This window comes from Solea solea, chromosome 1 (assembly GCF_958295425.1).
Source record: "Solea solea chromosome 1, fSolSol10.1, whole genome shotgun sequence".
Lineage (NCBI taxonomy): Eukaryota > Metazoa > Chordata > Actinopteri > Pleuronectiformes > Soleidae > Solea > Solea solea.
The window spans coordinates 35,761,181-35,783,264 of NC_081134.1; the positions used below are offsets into that span (position 1 = coordinate 35,761,181).

The window sequence follows — 22,084 nt, forward strand, 5'->3', positions numbered from 1 at the left end:
CAGGAAGTAGATTATTTCCTCTGCAATTGTTTGCTGAGTTTCAGAAAGTTCAAATGGTGAAAAGTAATTCTGTAGTAACCAACTGCGTCATTGTGTCCACAGATCTCCCGTCTACATTAAAATGCAGCCCCAAAGTTTTCACACAAAATGGAGACAGCAGCTTTTTTCCATTTCACTTCCACTTCCATTTTTGGGGCCTCTAAGGCACCGAGGAAGTGTAGACAATTGGAGCATCTGGAGCAGAATGTATTGAGAATTATGGATGTAGTGTATCCAGTCTGTCTGCATCCAGGAAATGCATCCTCTACAGCACTGCAAAGTCTCTTTGCCATTCTTGTCAGCAGCATGTTGTGTATACACTAATATCCTCTGACCTTGGTCCACTCTCTGGCTAGCAGTTTTTTTCAGACGGCCTGGCAGAGATTCCTGCTGTCTGTCTGTCGGTCTGTCGGTCTCTACTCCCCTTTCGCATTTGTCGTCTGCTTGATCGCTGTCAGAGCCCCACACTGGGCCTGTCCACTCTTCATCCACACACTCATAGGAGTAATTACAGCCTAGGGGCCTGCCTCCAATCCCTGTGCTCCACAATTTACCACCAAAGCGTCCACAGACATCTCTCTTCTTCCCCGCTGCACCCCAACATCACAGGACTGCAGGGCCTCAGACCCACAAGTGCTGCAATTACCTGAGCCTCTCCTCTATCCTTCTCTCTCTTTCTCTCTCTCCCTCACTCTCTCTTTTCTCTACCCCTTGCCTCGCTCACTGTTCCCTGGCAATCAGCCTTCATTAGAAGCCTCTGGTGAAAGCCCATCGTCACCAAGGTCAGCACCTGCCAACCACAACGGCCTTTCAGAGGCTTGGCTGTCTGCACTCTCCATCTCTTCTCACCTCCTTGCCACCCTCCTACCTCCTCGCCTCCACCCCTCCTCCCTCCACTCGTTCACCGCACCATCCTCCTCAAGTCTGAGGCCCATCTCTGCTGCTTTTGTCTCCAGCTGAGGCCCCCGTCAGACACTCATGTTACTGTTTTCCGCTGCAGTGCACTTTTACTCATGTCAACCGCTGTTAGAATCACCACTGTCCAATTTACTCCTAATGTGTCTTTTTTATTTTTTCTTCATGGGCAGTGGGTGTTTCTCCCATTATATTAACATGTGTCTTAAATGAGCCTTGCACATCGATTAATTGATTTTCCAGATCAGTGTCACGTCGGTTCAAGTTAGCGAAGCGGGCCACCGCCGTCCTGTGCAGCATTAGATCAAAATTAAAATGACATGCTCAAATGTGGACCTGACGGTTCATACTGTGGTTTGTCAATGAAACTGGTAACGCTTAGAGTCCATTATCTCTCTCATGTCTCATTACTCTATATTGCTACCTTTTTCAATTGATTTCTTGCAGTACACCTCCAAATACAGCTGATTCTGTGTTTTTTTTTTTTATCATTTAAAAATGGTTTAAACTGGTAAAAATCTACAGTGTTATAGTCCTAGTAGTGTATCAAGGGCTTTGACAAACACTCATGAGATAAAATTTGCACAAGATATTGAATAGGGGCATAGGATAGCATAGAAATATTTATTTCTCTTAAATAATCTCTGCTCTGGCTTTGGTAAAGTGCTGTTTCAGTAACTGTAGGCAAAGCTGCAAATAATTGCATCACTCCTACGCTTTGAGCATTCTCACATCTGATCATTATCCATTCAAACACCTGTTTATGAATCACAGTTATGTGAAAATGTTGCAACATTATGTTTGTTTATGTTTGCAGGTTGTTAAATAAGAGTTACTTAATTTCTAATTTAACTAGCGTGTGTCAATCACTGTCAAGCATTTATAGTTTTTGGGCTTTATGGGAGAAACATTTTGCTAAAAAAAAAAAACTTTTATTTAGGTAGTAGTGAAATTGGACTCTTTGCTGTGGCTTTGATAAAGTCATGCTCCTGTATATTCGCACACAGCAGCAAATAATTTGGAAATTGCCTTTTAAGCTTTAAGCATATTCACATCTGACCATTATCCCAGCAAACACCTGTTTCTAAATCTCAATAAAACCTTTTTAAATGTGTATTAATGTTATGGGGTGCCAGGCTGTGTTTAAATGGCTGCTGCTGCTGATGCTGATGCTGCTGCTGAGGGTGGATGTGTGGTTCAGAGCATGAACAGGCCCTCAGCTCCCCAGCAGCTCTGCCTCTTATTAATGCACAGGAGATCCGGCTCTTAAGAAGGCAGAAAATTGCCTTACATAACAAGCGCTCCACAATTTAGAAGTACAAATGTGCACTGTTGACTGAAGCAGAAAATAAGACTGTTGCCCATCAACAGCACCACATTTCATATGAATAATTATAAAGCATGGGAGCTAGATGAGGAAAACAACCTGACCATGACAGCTCTACTACTTTTATTTACTTCAAATGAGGGATTAGGCAAAATGAAAATCTACAGACTTAAGGACCAAAGATGAGCCTTGCATTTCTAAATAAGAAGAAAAGTAAAAATTTATCATCTTTCAGAAAACTGTGGCAGTATACTGCAGCTTTTAGAATTACACCTACACGGCACTTTGCATTTACTTTTTGGCTTTTCTGGTTTTCAAGTTAATATTTCCTTTGCTTTTTGAGGTCTGCGATTCTTAAATACGTGGCCCCCGCTATCCTGGTGGTGGTCAGAGGGCTCGCGGCTCAGGCACCCAGCAGAAAGGCTGATCTACCCACATGCACACTTGGGGCAACTCGCATTAGACACCCACGGGGGAGCCCTCAGATGGAGCACCAAGCTAGGGCTCACCTAACTGTGGATAAGGAATAGGGTTTCTTTAATTATGAAGCAAGGCTGTGACATTGAGTCCCCCCTCCCTCTTTCTCCAGCAGCCTCCCAGACACTGTCTAAGTGCTCCGCTCCACTGAGGAGGCCAGTCCCCCCGCGGGGCGCGATTCCACTGCCTGTAATTTCTGATGCCCATTAGTGACCGCAAACAGAGCACCCGGCTCACACAAGGAATACAGCCGCACTGCGCGGCCACGCTGTAAAAAGGCCCTTTTAATGCAATGTTATTACATTATGCCCTCCTCATAGACCAAGTCAAAAGTCCCATTTGTGGTCCCTGCAGAATATTATCGGAAATTCTTCTCCAAAGTGTGTTCAGTTGCGGTTTGCTGAGGGTAGATTTAGTATATTATTTGCAATGAAATTCCTCTTAACTCTATTGCCCCCACACACTTATGAGGAAGATTTTTGCATTTCTCCTGCTTGGGGCATAAAATCGTATGCCCCCTTTTTTTTTTTTTTTTCATTTGCAGCGAGTATTTGCAAATAGACTGAGCTTGGATTCATTTCCGTAAGTCAACTCCTCGCGAGCGGAGCTTTAGAAGTCAAAACGCGAGTAATCGATACAAATATGACTGCAAATGTCATCAATTCATCTTTTCACTTATGCTGATTAAGCTTGTGCCAAGGACTGTGTATATTTTGGAGAAAAAGAGAGAGACGGTGAGGTAGAGACACACAGAGGGAGGAAGGGAGGTAGGTTTATTGATCAAGGGTGACCACATCTTAGCCACAGAGCCCCTCTCTTGTGATTAATCTTGGGGTTTAGACTTGGCCAATGACACATGACAGGCCTCCCCCTCAAACTCCTCCATTTCTCTTCATTACTGGCCGTATTTTTGGACACCACAGTGCAGAGTAATCATTTACCTTTATTGTGTTTATAAAGCTGCAGCATGGATGACCCTTCCTATATTGAATTGAGGACATCAAAAGATCACTGGACATTGATTAGAAGGATATTAAAGTCATTCAGATGCTATGTTTATATGTCAAACAACAGCCGAGTGAAAAGAGATGCCATTTTCACCCAAACATAAACAAATGGCTTGCAGTTGGTGAAGCTGAAGTAAAACGCATGAAATCAAGAGATATGTTTCATTGCATATTGGATATTACAAGGAATTGTCATCAAAAGGTTACAGTGAGTGTGAATAATAGTTTTTATATTGACCAGACTCTAATAGTTTTGTTTTGTCTCGTAGCGTGTAACAGCATAGCCAGTATGCACAGCCACACGACTGCTGTAGATTTACTGTAGCACCAGTTTGGTGCTGCTGTGATTTTCAAGCCAACGCTCGAGCAATACAGGAATAACTGCGCCAAATATGTCACACCATGAGCTGAAGTGGTCAGCACTTTCCTCCGGATACTTAATCACCAAGTAGTTTCAAATGTAATACATTTGGAAAAAGCTTAATATTATAGATCATTCCTCTGCAAGAGAAAGAATGTGCGAGGAATGCACTAAAACTTATATTTTTACTTGCCGTTTCCCTTAACCAGAGGAAATATACTGCTGCTGTGATTGATGACAAATCGCCCACTCTGAACCTCTGGGCTTCACAATTATCAACAAATGGGCTGGAGCAGATTTTATGTAATGATTAAAGCTGCTGTTAATCCCACATGAAGGTAATGAGTGGGGAGATTGACGGCCACTGTCCGGCTCTCCATCATCGCTTTATAGTTAGTTTAAACGTTTTCACGACTCTTTTCCTCCTTCATTTGCATTTTGCCTCATTAGATACGGCCATTTCTGAAGCCGCTTGCAATATCCATTTCCTGGAGCTAATGCTTTTTTATTTAATCAGCCAAACCTTCCCAGTTAACTCACTGTCATTCTGGCGTTTCATGTGACATCACTCCATTAGTGCTCGCCATGCCACCTCAGCCACCTCCACGTCCACACCTGCCGCCGCAGCCGCCGCCGCCATCACCTCTCCACTGTCTTTAGCAATTACAGTGTCCAAGTGTCAGCAAATGTGGCGTTACGGCATTATTTTGCTGGCTGTTATCTCCCCCAGTTGTTCTATCTGTCTTTCACTTCCCAATATTCTTCCTCAACAATGGCTCTTTATTTTTCACAAGAGCTGCAGCAGAGGCCCAGTAGTGAGTGTAGTCAGCGCTCAGAGGGCGCAGAGTGCACAGCCACAGTGCAAGGCCCTGCCGACCAAGGGAGCAGAGGTGTTTTTAAAGGCCTAATGGCATTTTGATGTTCATAAGCACTGCCGATGTGAGGTAGGGGAGACAGGGAGGTGGGGGAGAGTCTCTTTTGGGGGAGAAAGAGGAAGAGAGTCAGTGAAGGACTGGCGTCAGAGGACTAGCAGAATCCTGACAGACAGCAAACGTGTTTTTTCATGTCACAGCTGATTACATTCACTCTGGAGAGGGAAAAGAGCAGAGAGGTGCAGAGACATGAAACTTACATGTTGGTCGAAAGAAAAAGGACAATCTTCCTGTTCACAAACAATAGTAGTATTCTCTGTTCATGAATCCACTGGGTTGTACTTTTTTTGGACTGACTTTTAGCCAATGTCTCACATTTTCTCGGGATAACAGCTTCCTTTTTACTGCATTATTAATTACTCAAGTTCCAGTAGATTTTTAGACCAGCCATTCCCAAACTTATGAATGTAGGGTTGGTTAGTTATTTAGTTAGTTAGTTATTAGGGTTATTCTTCTACCACCCACCAGAAACTGAAATTACTTATTATTTATTTCATAAACAGTTAGAAAATAACATTTGATCTTTGAAACAGACCTCTACTTATTTATTCCTGTAAGATGTAATGTTAATTTTACTGTAAAACTTTATTTTGACGTTTGCCAGATTTTGAGAAACTGTTTAAAATTTGCAAATTGAAAGGTTAGGTCATTTTATTTAAGTTTAGCCGATAAAACTAAGTGCTTTAGAAATATCTACGAAAGGTCGTATGAACGTAAAGATTAATGACAAAACCAAAAATTAAAATCCTTTCTGTTTTTTGCAGCACACTCACAGCCCACCAGGGCACCGCAGCCCACACTTTGGGAATTGCTGTCCATTGTGGATTCAAAACAACACTGACCAATAATTTGCCAAATAACTTTCTGTGGCCACATCATGTCTCTTTTATTTTTTCTGATACATGAGATAAATATTTGATCCCGGTTGTTGCATCATGGATGAGTCGAAAATAAGTTTTACACACCACTGAAGCCAAATCTTCCCACCTCTGGCATGTGCACCACATTTATCTTTTCTCTTTTATGTCATGTGCACGCCCAGAAAAAAAGCAATTAAGTTTAAAATGGCCACATGAAAAGAGCAAAAAAAACAAGAATAAACTCAAGTTAGTTTGTGTCAGACAATTTGAGTTTCCTGGGCTCTCTCTCTCTCTGTCTCTCTCTCTCTCTCTCTCCACGGTTTGCAGGGACGTTATTTTCCCTTCTATTCCTGAGATTACACGGGTTGCTGCACCAGGTGACCCCTGTGGTCGAACATGCGATGGAGAGCCTGCTGGCGTTTTGATACCCTCCCCTTCCTACAGCACAGAGAAAAAAAATTATTATTATTTTTTTTTTTTTTACAATTCACAGGGTTTTTTTTCCTGTCAGAGACTTTTATTTTGTGTTTGTTGATCCCTGCGTAGCCCTGGATATTTGACTGTATTAAACTGAGAGTGATAGCAGCTGTGGCGACATAAAGGTGACAAGATGATGCCCCCGTGATATGAACGAGGGCTCCGGCAAACTTCTGTTTATTTAGAATTTGTGTCATCTCGACGCTTGTGTGAATGACCAAAGTGGTTTGTGCCCCCAAAAAATCCTCCTTAATGCCCTTTTCATAGCGAATGAAAAGCCTCAAACACCATGGTTAACATGCAGGCTCTGCAAACGTGGAGATCGCTGTTTATCTCCTCCAACACATGCAATCAGTACAAATTCCAGGCCAGGTCTGTCATTTTGTGCCTCCCGCCGCGGTGTTGAGAGGAGTCACCGTGGCGGAAAATCACCTGTTTAGGTGTTGAACACAGACTCACCTCTCCTTATTCCCGGCTCTCGTTCCAACTGCTGTCCATATTACCCAGTCGCGGCAGAGGCAGAAAAGAAAGCCCTGCTCTCTTTTCACCGAGATTTACCAGAATAACATAGCGTGTGAAAGGGCTATCATCGAATGAAACACAAGGATAATATTTCAAATCAATCTGAAAGCTTTTCCGACAGCCTATCGCTGACACTGACACACAATGACACCAAACACCGTGGATTTTCAGCGAGACTGTGGCTGTGCTCCTCTGAGCAGATCACATTATTTATGTGCTGGTGTGAAGCCTCTGTTTAACTGGCCTTGTTGGCTTTTCACTTTGTTCCCATTCACTACCATGACATAAATAATACCGCGCTTTCACCCGCATGGCTTATATGTGGGCTGGAGAACATATTGATCAATTATTCCATAATAACTTTTCAACATAATGTTGAAATTTTAAATCAAGTGGTTTGAGAGAGGACTGGACTTCTGCACCTTGGCTCTGTTTACAGCCTTAGGGTAATCGGGTCCAATGACAGGCGATTTTGACCAATTATATGGCAGCTGGCTGTTCTACTAAGAATCCACGTTCCACTCCAGAATTGGCAATTACTGCTTATGCTGCAACGAAACAAAAAAATAAAAGAAATGATAAAGACGTAGAATAAAAGCAGCCAAAGTGTGTCAATATCAGTCGGGCATTTCAGAGATTGCCTTGGGTCATGTGTCGCATATTAAACGAGTACATCTGTCATCTGATGGGAAGAGCTGAGGGCAGAAATCCCCAAGAACTTCATCCCAAAATTTATGACATATTAAATATTCATGAAACTTGCCCAGCAATCAACTGTGTTTTTCAATTTGGCATATTTCCTCACTCTCTGATGACACACCACAGCGGTCAGGGAGGGCCGGAGCCGATCCCAGCTGACATAGGACAAAAGGCGGGGTCAGGACCAACAAACAGAGACGAACAACCATTCACTCTCACATTCACACCTACAGTTAATGTCCAGTTAACCTCTGCGTGTTTTTGGACAGCGGTAGGAACCTGGAGGTTCATGGTCATTTTATGACTTAATATAATAAATTGCCTGCATATACCACCTTTAACACACATGTACAGTAATAAACCCCCAAAGTCTTGTCTCATTTTCCTTTTAAATGATGAATATCAAAGTCTTGGATAAGATTCAGTCATCCATCCGTTTCCCTCTCCATGTACAAAATCCACAGCCGCGTGGCCTTAAATGTGTTAGGATTTCCGAAGGACAACCGCTGGACACATAAAAGACAATCCTGCGATTATCGAGGAAAAAGTGGATGACTTTCAGACGAGGGGAGGCAATATCAATCACGGCCAATTTGAGGCCACCAACATGAAATATGATTTCATAAGACAAATGCAGTGTCATTCTTAATGTGCTTAACCTTTACTGTCAATGAAAAAGTATTGATTGCTCGGTGGCATTTTTTCATCATTTGATTTCAGAAAGTGTAATAATATATGGTGCTGGCGTATAAGATAAAAGATAAATGGCAACAGAATGAGCTCAGATGAACAAAGCGGAATTCCCCACAGAGCACAGAAAGTGCAGAAAACTTAATGTTCCACTATGAGGAACAACTCAGTAACTTTACTTTACAGTATAGTAACAACATGGTATTACTATTATGGTAATAACATCTTATTTCTAATGCATTTTCTAGCTAGATAAGCACAGGAGTGGTTATAAGGAGATCATTTTACTAACTGTAAGTTTTATCCAAGTAATGAGAATAACTAAAGGCTAGTGTCAGTGTCATACCTTAACATTAAAATATATTAATAAATACCATATTATAAAGTTGTAATTTATTTTCTGGACACATTTCCATTGTTTTTACCAGGCTATTATTAGTCTGAGATTTCTATGGAACTAAGATGCTATTATCATAAAATGACATCCCTCATTACTGTACTGTAATGTAAGTGTAATTTATATTGTTTTAACTCATAAATATAAGAGTCTGTTTTTTCTTTTATTATTTCAGCAGTAGCCAGCCAGCATTAGCAGCAGGGAACAGGGCGCCTGCTTTTAAGCAGCGTTTCTATCATTTCTCTATTCTTCTGAGTAATTGGGAGGTCTCCTATCTTTTCTTGGTCTTTGATCTACTTACTCAACCTAATAAGACTTTGCTCTGCTGCACTACAACCAAATCAGCAGTGCATTTTCAGGCCACTAATAAGTGGTTAGCTTGATTTATATGGGTAATCTTGGCGATGTGGCAGGCCTCCGCAACCTCTCCCCGATGCAAGGAGCCTCTTTTCACGACCACAGGCCAGAGCAGATGAGTCCATTACAGCAGCAGCAGCAAAAGATAGTCATTTAACCCTCCTCTCCCTTAAAAAAAGAAACCGTGTGCTTGTGCATTATGACGCAGGAGGAATTCTTAGTCGAAGCGTATTGAAGCAGTTGACGATACAGTGATGCATGGCCCACACTGCTGGCCTGTATTGTGAGAGCAGGATGCTGTTGGGCTGTTGCTGCGGGTGGAAAGACTCGGCTCGGCCCGTGGGGAGCCCCGTGGGCCAGAGGAAGCACTTAGAGTGGTAAAATGGCCACTTATTCACAGCCACCCACCCGTTCTCACTGCTCCTCCCTACCCTCGATCCTCCCACTGGGTTCAGCAGCAAGGACCACTGGGAGCTGTATGATGGACTGCATAGCCCTCACCACGAGGGTATACAGACTGCACAGTGTTTGACCTTTTCTGACCTTGGCAACAAAGTGACCTCTCCTCTTCAACTGAACATGTTTTGTTTTATGGAATTAGCATTTATTCCACTAATAAACATCTGCAGTGACGACATTAACAGATGCAGTTTTGATGAGTGGTTTCATGTTCCCCTCTGCAGCTGAATCCTCTGGCCAGCCAGGCAGCAGTAGCAGCAGCAGCAGCCATGGGTTCAATCGCTGGTTCTCAGGTGTTTGGCAACACCTTGTCAAACCTGCAAGGAGCCACCGGGCAGCTGGTCACCAATGCACAAGGACAGGTGAGTCCTTTACGCTCGATGCTAACCTACAAAATGGAAGCAAAGACTTCGAGGAAGGATCAATGATACAGCTGATTGAGTACAACTGAGCAAAAATAAAGAGTTGAATTGGTAATTGTTCTGAAAAATATGTTCCTGGACCATCTATCATGTATGAATGTGAGGCTCCAAATGAAACTTTGTATAGTATTCCTGATCTTTCCACATAGATTTCCAGTGTTGGCCCTCTTGTGTTGTCCTAAAGCTGTTTGTCTCTGGTCTTAGTAGCCACTCGACCATATATTAAGCTTTTTGGGAATAAACAAAGCCTCTCTTTCTGTTCCCGACGCTGTAAAACGCTGACCTTGTCATATTTACAGGGTGGCTGCAGAATTGTTCCATCAGTAGCCAGAGGCTTGAACGATGATGCTTGTCATTGTGAGGCCCTATCTAATGAATCATCTTATCGCAGGTGCACACAGCACATATTAAAGGAATATTGTATGGACAGTGTGCCCTTTTATGCCACTCGGAGTTATATACTTTAACCCTCGTTCATCTTCACTTGCACAGTCTTCGTAACACTTGAAAGTGACGGTGCTATTTTTGAGAACTAAAGACAAAAAACAAACATGTAAAAACAGTTCATTTTGAGTTTCATACTTGACATTTAACCTCCCACAGTTGCATTGCAGGACCACCAGTGATACCAGGCTTCACTGTGTGTTGGTCTGTGTGTGAGCGCTTGATGTTAAACGTCGCTAATGAGACAGTATGGACTTCCCTGGCTCGCAAGGTGCCTGGAGCGCTGGGGACAGATCACTGTGGATATGGACTTGATGGGATGCTCTGTGCTTTTGTAGTGTCTTGGCGGCTGACACTCCCTGACATAATCAGGTCACAGACGCGGTCAAAGCCCTGGGCTACAGCCTTTGCTCCCCACCTCATTATTCCACAGCATTATTCAGATGGAGGCCTCTGAAACGTGCACCACACTATCAGAGAGTCCTGCCCCACCCCCCCCACCCCCCAAAACAGAGGAGATTTTACAAGCTACCTCAAACAAGGCTAGAGGTCCACCACTCATGCTCCAAGAACTTCTTTCCCCATAGAAAAGCTACAAAACATGAGACAGGGCAGCAGCTTTTATCAGTTCATAGTAGTATTCAGTTGGTATTTGTTGTACAACCTTTATAACCGCTTATTTTTCCTTGAATTTAATGTAGCCTAGTGTCTTTTCACCTCCCGTTTTTCTTTTACAATTCTGTCAGAAGACGTTTTCATAAGCCAGAGCTCACGGGGACCTTGAAAAGTGCCAGGTTTGACGGACATTTAGAGTTCAATGTGATTTTAAGCCTTAATTATATTGGCCCCAGCCTTTTTATTCTCCAAGGAGAATCAATGAAGCTCTTTTATTCTCGCTGCCTCTACAACAGTGATTAAGGCTGTGACTAAAAGCCAGAATATTTTTAAGTCTGACTCTCTCTCTTTACATTTCTTTTCCCTTGATGAATCTGTGGCATTTTCTGTTCGGAACAATTTCTCCCTTCTTTTTTTTTCTTGCAGCTTAATCTGTAAGTACAAAACTTGGCTAGAAAATTGGGACATTAAGGGCTATTGTTATGTTCCATGATGGAAAGTGTAACCCTCTCCCCGAAATGGTCCCAGTTTCATTTTCATGCGTTATGTATGAAAACCCCCCTCCTGCCTCTGTGCTATCCATCCACTTCACTCCCAGTACACCGAGGCTTTGGTGAGGCCTTGAGCCTCCTGGCTAAACAATGGTGGAACTAATGCACATAACAACAGGTAAGGAACACATGCTCTGTTAACCTGCAAAGCAAGTTAGCCTGTAAAGAAGATGAAGCTGAGACACAACACCAGTGTGTGCACTGTGTATCGATGGGAGCTTCCAGGCTTTAGATCAAGTGCAACTACAGGATAAAGGGCTATTGACTGTGTAGTTGTAAATCTACTCTATGGTTGCAACTATTGATTATTTTCATTATCAATTAAACTGTCAATGCTCTACAACTAGCCGGGCTGCTTGTTTGGTCAGGCTAAAACTCTAAAAGCTTTTTTTCATTTGAGGCACTGCAACTATGACAAATGTTTTTTTTTTTTAATCCATATTCAGGACTTTTGCAGAATAATTTTGCCATTTGGTGCACTCATGCACTCTATGTTATACATGTGAGAAAATACCCGTCAAGTTCTGTATGATAACTACTTTGAATCTGCTGTTTCAGTCTCGGATTCGCTCTGAATCTTTTTGGACGTTTGTGTTGACAGAAGTCAAAACTTCCCTAACTGTTTTTTTTCCCTCTTGGGTCTCAATTCAACGCTATGAACAGCGGACGAGACAAAACTGGGCAGAGATATTGCCTGGCGACCATGGCTAAAGAAACAGATTGCCCCCGGCTGCAGAGATGAGATGACATTTCTGTGGAAACAAGAGCAGCATAATCTTAATGAGTTCTGCTTGATGGAGAGAAGCATGAAACTTAGACGCCATACAAACGCGATGAAAGTCCACACAAGTATTTCTGACAAGTGTTTAATGTCTGCATGTACGCTTAGTGAATTCCCCTCTGGTTGTTCTGCAGGTTTAAAAGCAGAGATGGAATCTCATTAAACCTGAGGAAAAGGACTGCCTTTATATATTTTCGGGAAAAATATGACATTTATACACCACATAAGTCTGTGTTGTTGTACCTCATTAAACCAACACTTTTTTTGTCAGTATTTAATCAAGCCAAGACATACTGTAGAAGAGTGTTATCCAAACCTTTTAAATGGGTATCTACTTTTTAAAGATGATAAAACCATGACACACAAGGGAACATTCGTGCATAATGTAATATCTCTGATCATTTTTACAGCTATTTCTGAAACACCTTGTGCCCAATACCGACGTCACAAACTCGAGTATCTTCCAATACCGAAAAGAGTCCGGTAGTCATTTTAGACATTTGTGCCATTCAAAGACATAATTCTCCAACTGTATAACAAATGTTATTCTCCCATAATGATGAAATTAGCAGCCCACAACATGACTCAGCTAAAATGCTGTTGCTGATTTTTATTTACATTGGTTCCGTCTGTGTATAATGAAGCATGTGATTTTTGGATTGTTTCGGATTTTACTTTTTTTTTTATTATTATTTAGGGAATGCAAACAGGCTTTAACCAATTATTTTACATATCAAACATTTTCTATCATGTATATTATGGACTTGTCCTTTAAAATGTGGACAAAATGTGAAGAAAAAGTAAGCCACCCTCAGACCGTGACTGATTATTCTGTAATACTTTCAAACGCTGTCCATGGTCCTGATGGACACCAAATGCTGAGGCTGAAACAAAAACTCAAGAATTGTTTTAATGAATAATGCCTCCTCTCTCTCTACACTCCGCCACTGCCTGCTGAATTCTAAATTCTATAACAAAGTCTTCAGTGTGTATAGTCTCTGCGCTGAAACATCTGTCGGAGATCGTCAGATGCAGAAGCATTGCTTAGCAGGATGAGGAGCTAAGCTGTCATTTGCCTGCTCTTTTATTATGCTTATAGAACAACCACTTAGTCCAATGATGATGAATAATTGAGCGGAACATGTTCTCTGCCACTGTGGCATGCAAAGCGGGATCAGTGGGACTCTGGAGACACGAGCGTCAGACAGGGCAATAAAATATGCTAAGTGGCAGGAGAGCATTACAGGGGAATTTGTAAAGCCGGCGCAGAGAGAGAGATAAATTATCTCTCCCCTAATGCGAAGCAACGTAAGCAAATGAGCCGTGGCAGGGATGAATTACATATTGTCGGCCCACCTTTCTCTCACTGATCCTTCCTTATTATGTCAAAGTGATGGGGGGGGGGGGGGGGAGGAGGAGGTGGACCACACACTGAGACACTTAAGTGGTGGCGATAGAGACTGCAGAGGCAGAGAAGGCCAAGTTAATGATATGTGAAAGCTGTTTGTAGCTTTGTGTCGCCTTATTTTGAAGCATGGAATAAAATATAAACTTAGAGCAGACTTAAAGACCCCCAGTCAAACCTGGTAGCAACATCCATTCTGAAGTAAAGATTTAAAATCCCTCCGAATTGTGTCCTCAGATCTGTTCACAGAAACAACATTTGGAGGTGGGTTGTAGGACACGTGGCCTCATATTTGTTTGCCGCAACTGCCACAGTGTTAACTCTGGTCAACACAGTTTCATTTTGTCTAATGTTTTAAATCTCATTTAATATTACAGCCGCGCGAGTAGTGCTCCTTATAATGTAGGTACAGACAGAAAAAATATTATTTTGTGTGATCAGTGTGTATTTGGATAAAGGGTGAGGAGGAGTAGAAGCATTTTAATATCGGGTGTGAACGGTCATATTAACGCTGTCCACAGGGGGGTAACGGAGTAGCAGGCGCTCAGGAGCTGCCCAGAACTGGTCCCCAGATGACATTAACCTTCATCATAGTGAAGAGGCACAAAGTCTCCCCTAAAGCGCTACTCTTGGCCACACTCTGGCAGTTCTGAGAGCTAAAACGCTGCAGTGACTCTCTGCCGCCCCCTTTGATCTGCTCTTCCTGATTACAGTGACAGAGGGGAAAGAGCAGGGGATAGGAGGCGTGGAGGAGGGGGGGTGAAGTACCCTGGGGACCCTGAGAGTTGAATTAGAAACACAGGGTTCTGTCCTACTCTCTGATGCACCTCTTTTCTCCCTCTTATTGTCCTTTTTTCCCTGCTGTCCTTTCTGTCTGTGCGTGTGAGAGGGAGAGAAGGGTGAAGTGGGGAGCTCTGTGTCTCAGCTGCCTCAGTCCTTCTTACCAGAGACAGACAAAGACACACAAGCACAAACACAGTCGCACACACTCTCATCCCGGTCTTGGCCTGGTGATGGATAATACAGTCAGTGGTGTGCACCATCACACACACAGGTATTCAGCACTGACCTTTGCAGTGTGCTCCCAACAGTCTGCTTTAGCTTCTCTTGCTCTTTCCTGTAAAACCATCTCAGTGACAGATGTTCAGTGAATGCTTCTTCATGTTTCTCCATCACATTAACACTGATTAAAAAGCAGAAGCACTCTGATTAGCCTGATAACACGGCGGAATGACCAGCTCAAGCTTTGTGTTTTTTATCACATCCAAAACAAAGGCCACCTCAGAAAGACACTCACAGCTGCAGAGATCATTAAGCCTGCTACTACCAGTGGCGTCCATCCTCTCTGCTCCTTCGTCTTTTTAAAACCACCCAGCTGATTTCATCTCCTCTCTACCCCCTTTGTAGATAATTGGAACAATCCCACTGATGCCCAACTCTGCAGGGCCCTCCAGCCAATCAGGGGGTGGCAACCCAGCACTGCAGGTACAGCCAATTACACCTCAGCTTCTGACCAACGCTCAAGGCCAGATCATCGCCACGGTGATCGGCAATCAGATCCTGCCTGTCATCAACACCCAGGGAATCACACTGTCACCAATCAAGCCTGGACAGCAGGTAACATATATTCGGATGCACAAGCACTCAATACAAACAATATGAAGGAAAGATATAGAAGACCATTATGCATATGTGTTCTCCAACCACTACCCTGACCTCATTCTGGCCTGTGTCACCGAAAACAACGTTTAGTAGTTATTCCACAAAATCCTCTTTTATCGATGCACATACGCACCTTTTAAATAAAGTTTCATTCACTAGATGCCTAGTTGATCTGGAAATGTTTCCATCAGTTTTAAATTCAGCGCCTCTCCCTAATATAATAGAGGATTTAACTATAACAGTGGAAGTTGATGCAGCCTTTACAATAAAGGCCTGTGGAATTATGGAGGTTAGATTAATTGTATAACTCAGAGAAACACAAATGACAACAATATTGCACAGAAATATGCATGTTCACTATGTTAAACGGGGCGGAAGCAGCTCGTTTAGAGATATATCACTTAACTGATTGTTTTCATAATCTATTCATCTAGCGATTATTTTCTCGATTAATCAAATACTTGTTTGGTCTGTAAAATGTCAGAAAATGTGAAAAAAAAAAAAAAAATGTTGATCGTTGTTTACCAAACCTGGAAATGATGATGTTCTCAAAAGTCTAATTATTAAAACAAACACTTAATCAGATTAAGTGATTCTTAAAATAGTTGGAGAGTGTCCACCACTGTTCGGTGAACTTTATCCAATAAAAACATCAGTAACGGGGAGATGGAGTGTTGTCCGAGAGCCTCATATGAGCCTTGTAATGGCAGCGACTTGCTGATGCTTGAGTTAAACATTTGCATGAGTTAAACATTTCCCAACTTCTGCCGCTCACAAAACAAAGTAAAAAACGGACCCATAATGCAGTGCAGCAACACTTGCCACCACTCCATTCAAAGTGAACGAATAGTGTTTCATTTGATGCCTGTAACTCAGGCCGATAGACCTCATCCCAACAAGGCTACTGAAAACGTTCCGCTTTCGATCAGCACCTCCATAAACACGGGTAACCTGTCTCTATTCACAGTCCTTTGATCGAGGTGTAATTAACTTTCACAACCTTGCATCACGCAAATGTTTCACCTGCCCAGAGCCAACAAATTACACCGATTTTACAGTCTTTGCAGGATTATTGAAATGTTGCTTTTACTTTACACGTCATGTCTGAGGTGAACGCAGCATAATCCCGACGCCACAAGAGCTGTTTTTAAGTGTTGAACACAGTTTGGACTAGACGTGTGTTTAAATGTTTCCGCTCCGTTAGATCTGTTTACGATAAAAACCTCATATTTCTCTCACTTGAAATCCTGAAATGCTCTTATGTGTGTGTGTGTGTGTGTGTGTCTGAGTCTCTAAAAAAAAAGAAAGAAAACCAAATCAACACTTTTCATCACCCCCTCCTTAAAACTCAGACACTCCTGCCTCTGTTCTTCACCTCTTACTACCTCGCACTCCCTCCCTCCCTCTTCCTCCTCTCCTTCCTCAATCAAACTCTCCAGCCTTATGATTTGTCCTCTGTGACCTGAACCCACAAGTATTTTGTTTTGATTCAAAGGAAGGTTGTTCCGTTGCACACGATAGATTTTAAGCTCACACTGGCGAATTAAACATTGCTCTCTCTCCTCCCAGTTGGAAGATTTGAGTGTGGCGCAACATGCATGCACCTAACAATGAAAGTCTTATTGACTTGATAATGACGATGTCAGTGCAGAATTACAGGGTAAAAGTTCACAATGACGGCGTGTACCGTGTCAAATGGACCAACTCACAGCAGATGGACACCTAATTGTGGATCCCCGAATCCCCAGCTCACACTCTTGAATGAATTAATGCATTTGTAATAATGTTTATGCTTTTGTCTCCACTTCAAAGAACCGCATGTACACATTGTTCCGCGGGCATAATTTACGGTTGTCAGAGCTTGCAGTCTCGAATATTTCCAGTGAAGCTAGATAATTCTCCGAGCCTGTCAACAGTCCTGACAGTGTGTGCATCGCTCTTGACAACCCCCACCATCCAAACAAACACATGCCACAGAGAAAATAATTATTAGCAAAAAAAGAAGAAGAGAGAAAGAGAGAGGAGAGGAGATCTTGTAAAAGCACAGCACATGTGCATAAAACATGAAAATGTGTTGTTTTCTCGCCATCAGGGCGTGCAGCCAGTGGATCGTGAATTATGTTTGATATGGGGACTGCTGTGTCCACATGTTTCAGATTATGAGCATCCGCGCAGCCACAAGACAGATGACTCTAATTGTCATGAGCTGTTCCTTCTTCTGTTAAAACAGTTTATTTCTGCAGAAAAGCACTTATGAAGCTCAAAGATGTCGCTGAGCCGAGGCGACACCCACTTTTCTTGTAGCTTCTCAACATCTGGTGCGACTGTAAAACCACAGTATTAGTGTAGTGAGCAGACTACTGACACTGTGAGTCCAAATGCTAGTAATTGACATCTATTTGTCATTACATACAAGGAAAATCTCATTATATTTGGCCTTGAAGTGGCTAATTTAAGAGATGTTGATTAGATTAAATGTTACAGCCTAATCACCATAATGGCATGATTGCAACAAATGATGGTTATTATGATGATGTGCAGAGGGATTAGTGGATATTGTTCTGTGCTGCCCACTGTCGATATGTTGTTTCAGCTCTGTGTGTGTGTGTGTGTGTGTCCAGCTGCCTCAGGCTCAGCAGAGTCAGACAGGACCTGCATCGTCTCAGCCAAACCTGCTCCACATGCCACACAGACAGAGTCCTCTCCACCAGGCCTCTTCCTCCTCCTCCACCTCCTCCTCTTCCTCAGCTCTCAGCGTGGGGCAGCTAGTCAGCAGTAAGTGTCCGACAGAGCGCACAAAAAACACAACATGCCTTCAAATACATAGAGTGAAGAACAATTTCCCTTCTATTGTTGTTGTATGACATAGTGGATACTGTGCATTAAAGGGACAGGACGCTGGTTTTGCTCAGTCACTTCTAGAATGGAGACGCCACTTTGACACTTTTGACACATGAAAATCTATCTTTTATACATTAATGTTATCAAGACAACACAGTTTCTGGAAATACATACTGTTATAAGATAGCGGTAAAAAAAAATTTAAACCAGCTTTCTTGGCTGCAGATCCAACCTGGTGGACTGAGCAGCGACATTACTCTCGGTGTGGACAGCTTCTGACTGATCCCTGCCTCCTGCGATTGTTTTATTTTCCCTGACTGTCATTTCTTTGGTTTATTAGACGATCCAAAGTGGCGTGTGTGATGTGTAATGAACATAAGTTTCATTCTCCCAATGCGTGGGCCTTTGGCAGAGACTTATAAATCACCAGGCCACAGCCTGTCAGCATGTGGCTCCAGCCTTTAAAAACTCTCTTTTAGTCAGATAAATTTCATTTGTCAGAGTCGATTCCGCTAAACTACATGTAAACTCATTTTAAAGGCAGCAAGAGTCCTGCTGAATTTAATAAAATAAAATAAAAAAAAAGTCGCCATTGATCAACTTGTTGTAGACATTGTGTTTAGTTTATGTTTACTTGTAGCTCAGAAAATATCTCATAAACCATTTTTGAGCGCCGCACGAAATCATCGTGGCGCGCTTCTGGGGTAAATAGGATTAATGCTTTATGCTGAGTGTGAGCGATATCACTTCCTCTCAGTGTCACTTACAGCAAATAAATGCAAAGCAAAAATCCCATGACAGAATCAGTCGTCTGCAGATGATAAAATGTCATTACATTCACCGGCCACAAAAGTGCCAGAAACAGATTAAAAAGCGCTGAGAGTGTCTGCCACTTTTATGGAAAGCAAAGAGACAGGAAGAGTATTATTAAGATCTTAACAGTGCTGCTCTTACCAGCATTGTTTATCAATCCACTTTCTCGCACTGCTTTTTTATATCATTTTTAAGAAGAAGGAAAAAAAGAGAAAAATACAAAAACATACAGGATTATACGTTGCTTTATTTTGTTATCAACTGCATGATACAAATTATAATGTGGTTATTGAAATGTAAAATGGGTAAAATATACAATTTATCACGGCAACAGCAACATTTTTGAACAAATCAATATTATCGACTTTTTTTTCTTTGCACTACTTCGCCTGCAGCCCAGAATCACTAAATCTGCCTCTGCTCTAAATGATCAGAATGTGAAACTGTGAATGTATCTGAACCGCAAGTGAAGCTTTCATTGTTTCACATGGAATTTATGAACACGCTTAACATAATCAGCTTCTTTTCATGGTTGCTTTTGATTATTAACCCAACTTCAGATTGTTTTTGCATGGAGTCCTGGCTGCATTTCTCAGATCGTCAGCATAAACTCTTTCTCGCTCTCTCATACTGGGAATACAGATTAATCAAAAACAATTAATCTGAAACGGAGTGAGTGAGGTACACTATGCAAAATGTCTTTTTGAGTTTTATTAACTTATTGATTTTGGCACACATCCATAACAACAACAAATCCCAGCAGTATGTTTAATATTTAGTTATATTTATGTACATATTTTTTCATCAAAATATTTTTTCAGAAAATTAACCAAGCATGCATTTTTGTCTCTCATTTGCATTATACCACGGGTCTCAAACTCAAATGACCAGTCTTGTCTGGTCAGTAGGGGGCCAGTCAAGTGAAAAAAAATGTGTGGGGAAAAAGGCATCTGTTCAGTTGGGGGTGGGCAATATGAGCTTAAAATTATATCATGATATAGGAACGACATTTCCTGATGGTATTTAACAGAATTCCAAAATAAAAGCGTTTGTGTTGATTTGGAACGATGTCTAATTTACAATAAAAATTTATTTATATATACATACGTTTATATGTGTGGCCTATGGCTCTGCCTCGATGGGCAGTGAGCACAGTGCAGTCTGGGAGTTGTTGTTGTTCATCGACATGAGCCAAAAATACATTTTTATGCCTTTCTCGGCCAAGATGGCACTTGCTTCAAATATTATTTCACATTTCTACTACATCAATGACCCAGTTTTAATAAACATTCATCTTTCCAGTGGGAAATTAATCCTTTAAGGGGCGTGTCGCGTGTGGACCACGGGCCACGAGTTTGAGACCTCTGCTATATACTATAATATGTCTATATTGGTTATCACCGAGCAGAATCAGGCTTGTACTGCAATTTGATCTCATTCCTGTATAACCACAAAATATTTACAATTTTTCTCTCTCAGATGAAAATTTCTATGCCTTTTGCTTTTTGCCTTTTACCTTTTACCTTTTACCTTTTACATTAACATTAACAATAATAATAATAATAATAATAATAATTATTCTAACTTTTAACTGAAATTAAGCCCAGTATTTGCCCCCTTCTTGCTCGGTGTTTGGGCTCCACCAGCCCCTGAGGGGAATAGCTGACTGTTTAGCTGCTAAATGCTTCACTGTGCTCAGCAGCCAGTCTCTGACTGACTGTCAGCAGACTGAGTGTCTGCTGTTTGGTGCTGAGCACGCAGTGTAAACTGGGTTTTTTAGAGCGTTTTTTTTGTCTGAAACAACAGTACAAGAGCAGTGAGAGTGAAACAGAACAGTTTAAAAACCCTTAACGGCATGTAATTTATGGTTATAGTGTATTTGCGCTGTGTGGTTGACTTTCTGTTGTAATTAACTAGAAATAGCTTGGTAATGTGTGTGGGGCATAACAACTGAATTTTCAACAATAACAATTGTAGTCACTAATATTTTCACATTAAGTCATTACTCTGATTATAGCCTATGCTTTTATTCTCATTATTATTATTAAGCTACTTCCTTGATAGTACCCTAGACTTAACATGGTTTTATGACCAGTGTTATTACCAAGCTGGAAATAAGATATTATCATACTTTCACCCTGTTGTTACTGTACTATAAAGTGTTACCTAATAATGTTATTCTCTAGCCACAACAGGTAAAAAAGTGAAAGCTGATTTGATGATGTTTAATGATGTTAAAGGACACATCATGTTCCTACTGCAGCTACACATTCATGCATCATGTTCAGATGCATTATGAAAACAAAGACATAAAACAAACGGGCGATAAAGACGGCATTGTGTGCCTGTTTGCAGCCTGTAATTTATTATTCCTCATTTCCCTTTTGAGCAAAAACGGTGGGTGTTTAACATGTTATCGCGCTGCTGTAATTATTAATCTTATTAATGATCAGTTGCTGTGCGTGAAGACAAGCAGCAACAATTGTCTCCATTGTTTTTTTAAAGCCTTCAATGTGTAATTGCACTGTTTGTGGGGCGTTTTGAAAGCAGAAGCTTTACGTCACCAGTCGCATTACCGCAAAGTAAATTAGACGAGGTTTAAATCTTAAATCGTATTTGGTTTGTGACTTGATGTCTCAAGAAAAACACAAATCCAGTGGCTGCACCAGTTCAGATCTGCTGCTCCAGACAACCATTAGTCTTTCTGAGTAACCTCTAAGTAAATAGCCTCCACTGGGAATGATGAAGAGATGCTCATCAATGTGGAGATGATGGGACCCGAAGCTGTGAGTGCTCAGCTCTTCCATCTGAGGCGGCTGGGAGCCTCTAAAGTCCCTCGTCTTCCAAGTGTTCACACGTCTAGAGCACGCCGCGTACGCTACACGTCATTTATGAGGCACAACGAGATGGCAGCTCCATAGATTTTTGCTTAAATACGCTTGGAGGATTCCTTTAATAATTCATTGATAATGACCAAGATGAATAATTCAGAGGCACAAACTTTGCTTTAGTAAGCAGGATGCCGGGGCAC

At 41.8% G+C, this 22,084-nt stretch overlaps 1 protein-coding gene across 4 annotated transcripts in view; it reads left to right on the plus strand.

Moving 5' to 3' along the window:
• Positions 1–22,084, plus strand: part of pou6f2 (POU class 6 homeobox 2) — an 84,832-nt gene that overhangs the window by 51,872 nt on the left and 10,876 nt on the right. For all 4 annotated transcript variants that reach the window (XM_058639604.1, XM_058639625.1, XM_058639617.1 and 1 more), the window contains 3 exons: positions 9,744–9,881; positions 15,145–15,354; positions 18,021–18,174. In XM_058639604.1, coding sequence (XP_058495587.1) covers positions 9,744–9,881; positions 15,145–15,354; positions 18,021–18,174 — 502 coding nt within the window. The remainder of the gene's footprint in view (positions 1–9,743; positions 9,882–15,144; positions 15,355–18,020; positions 18,175–22,084) is intronic.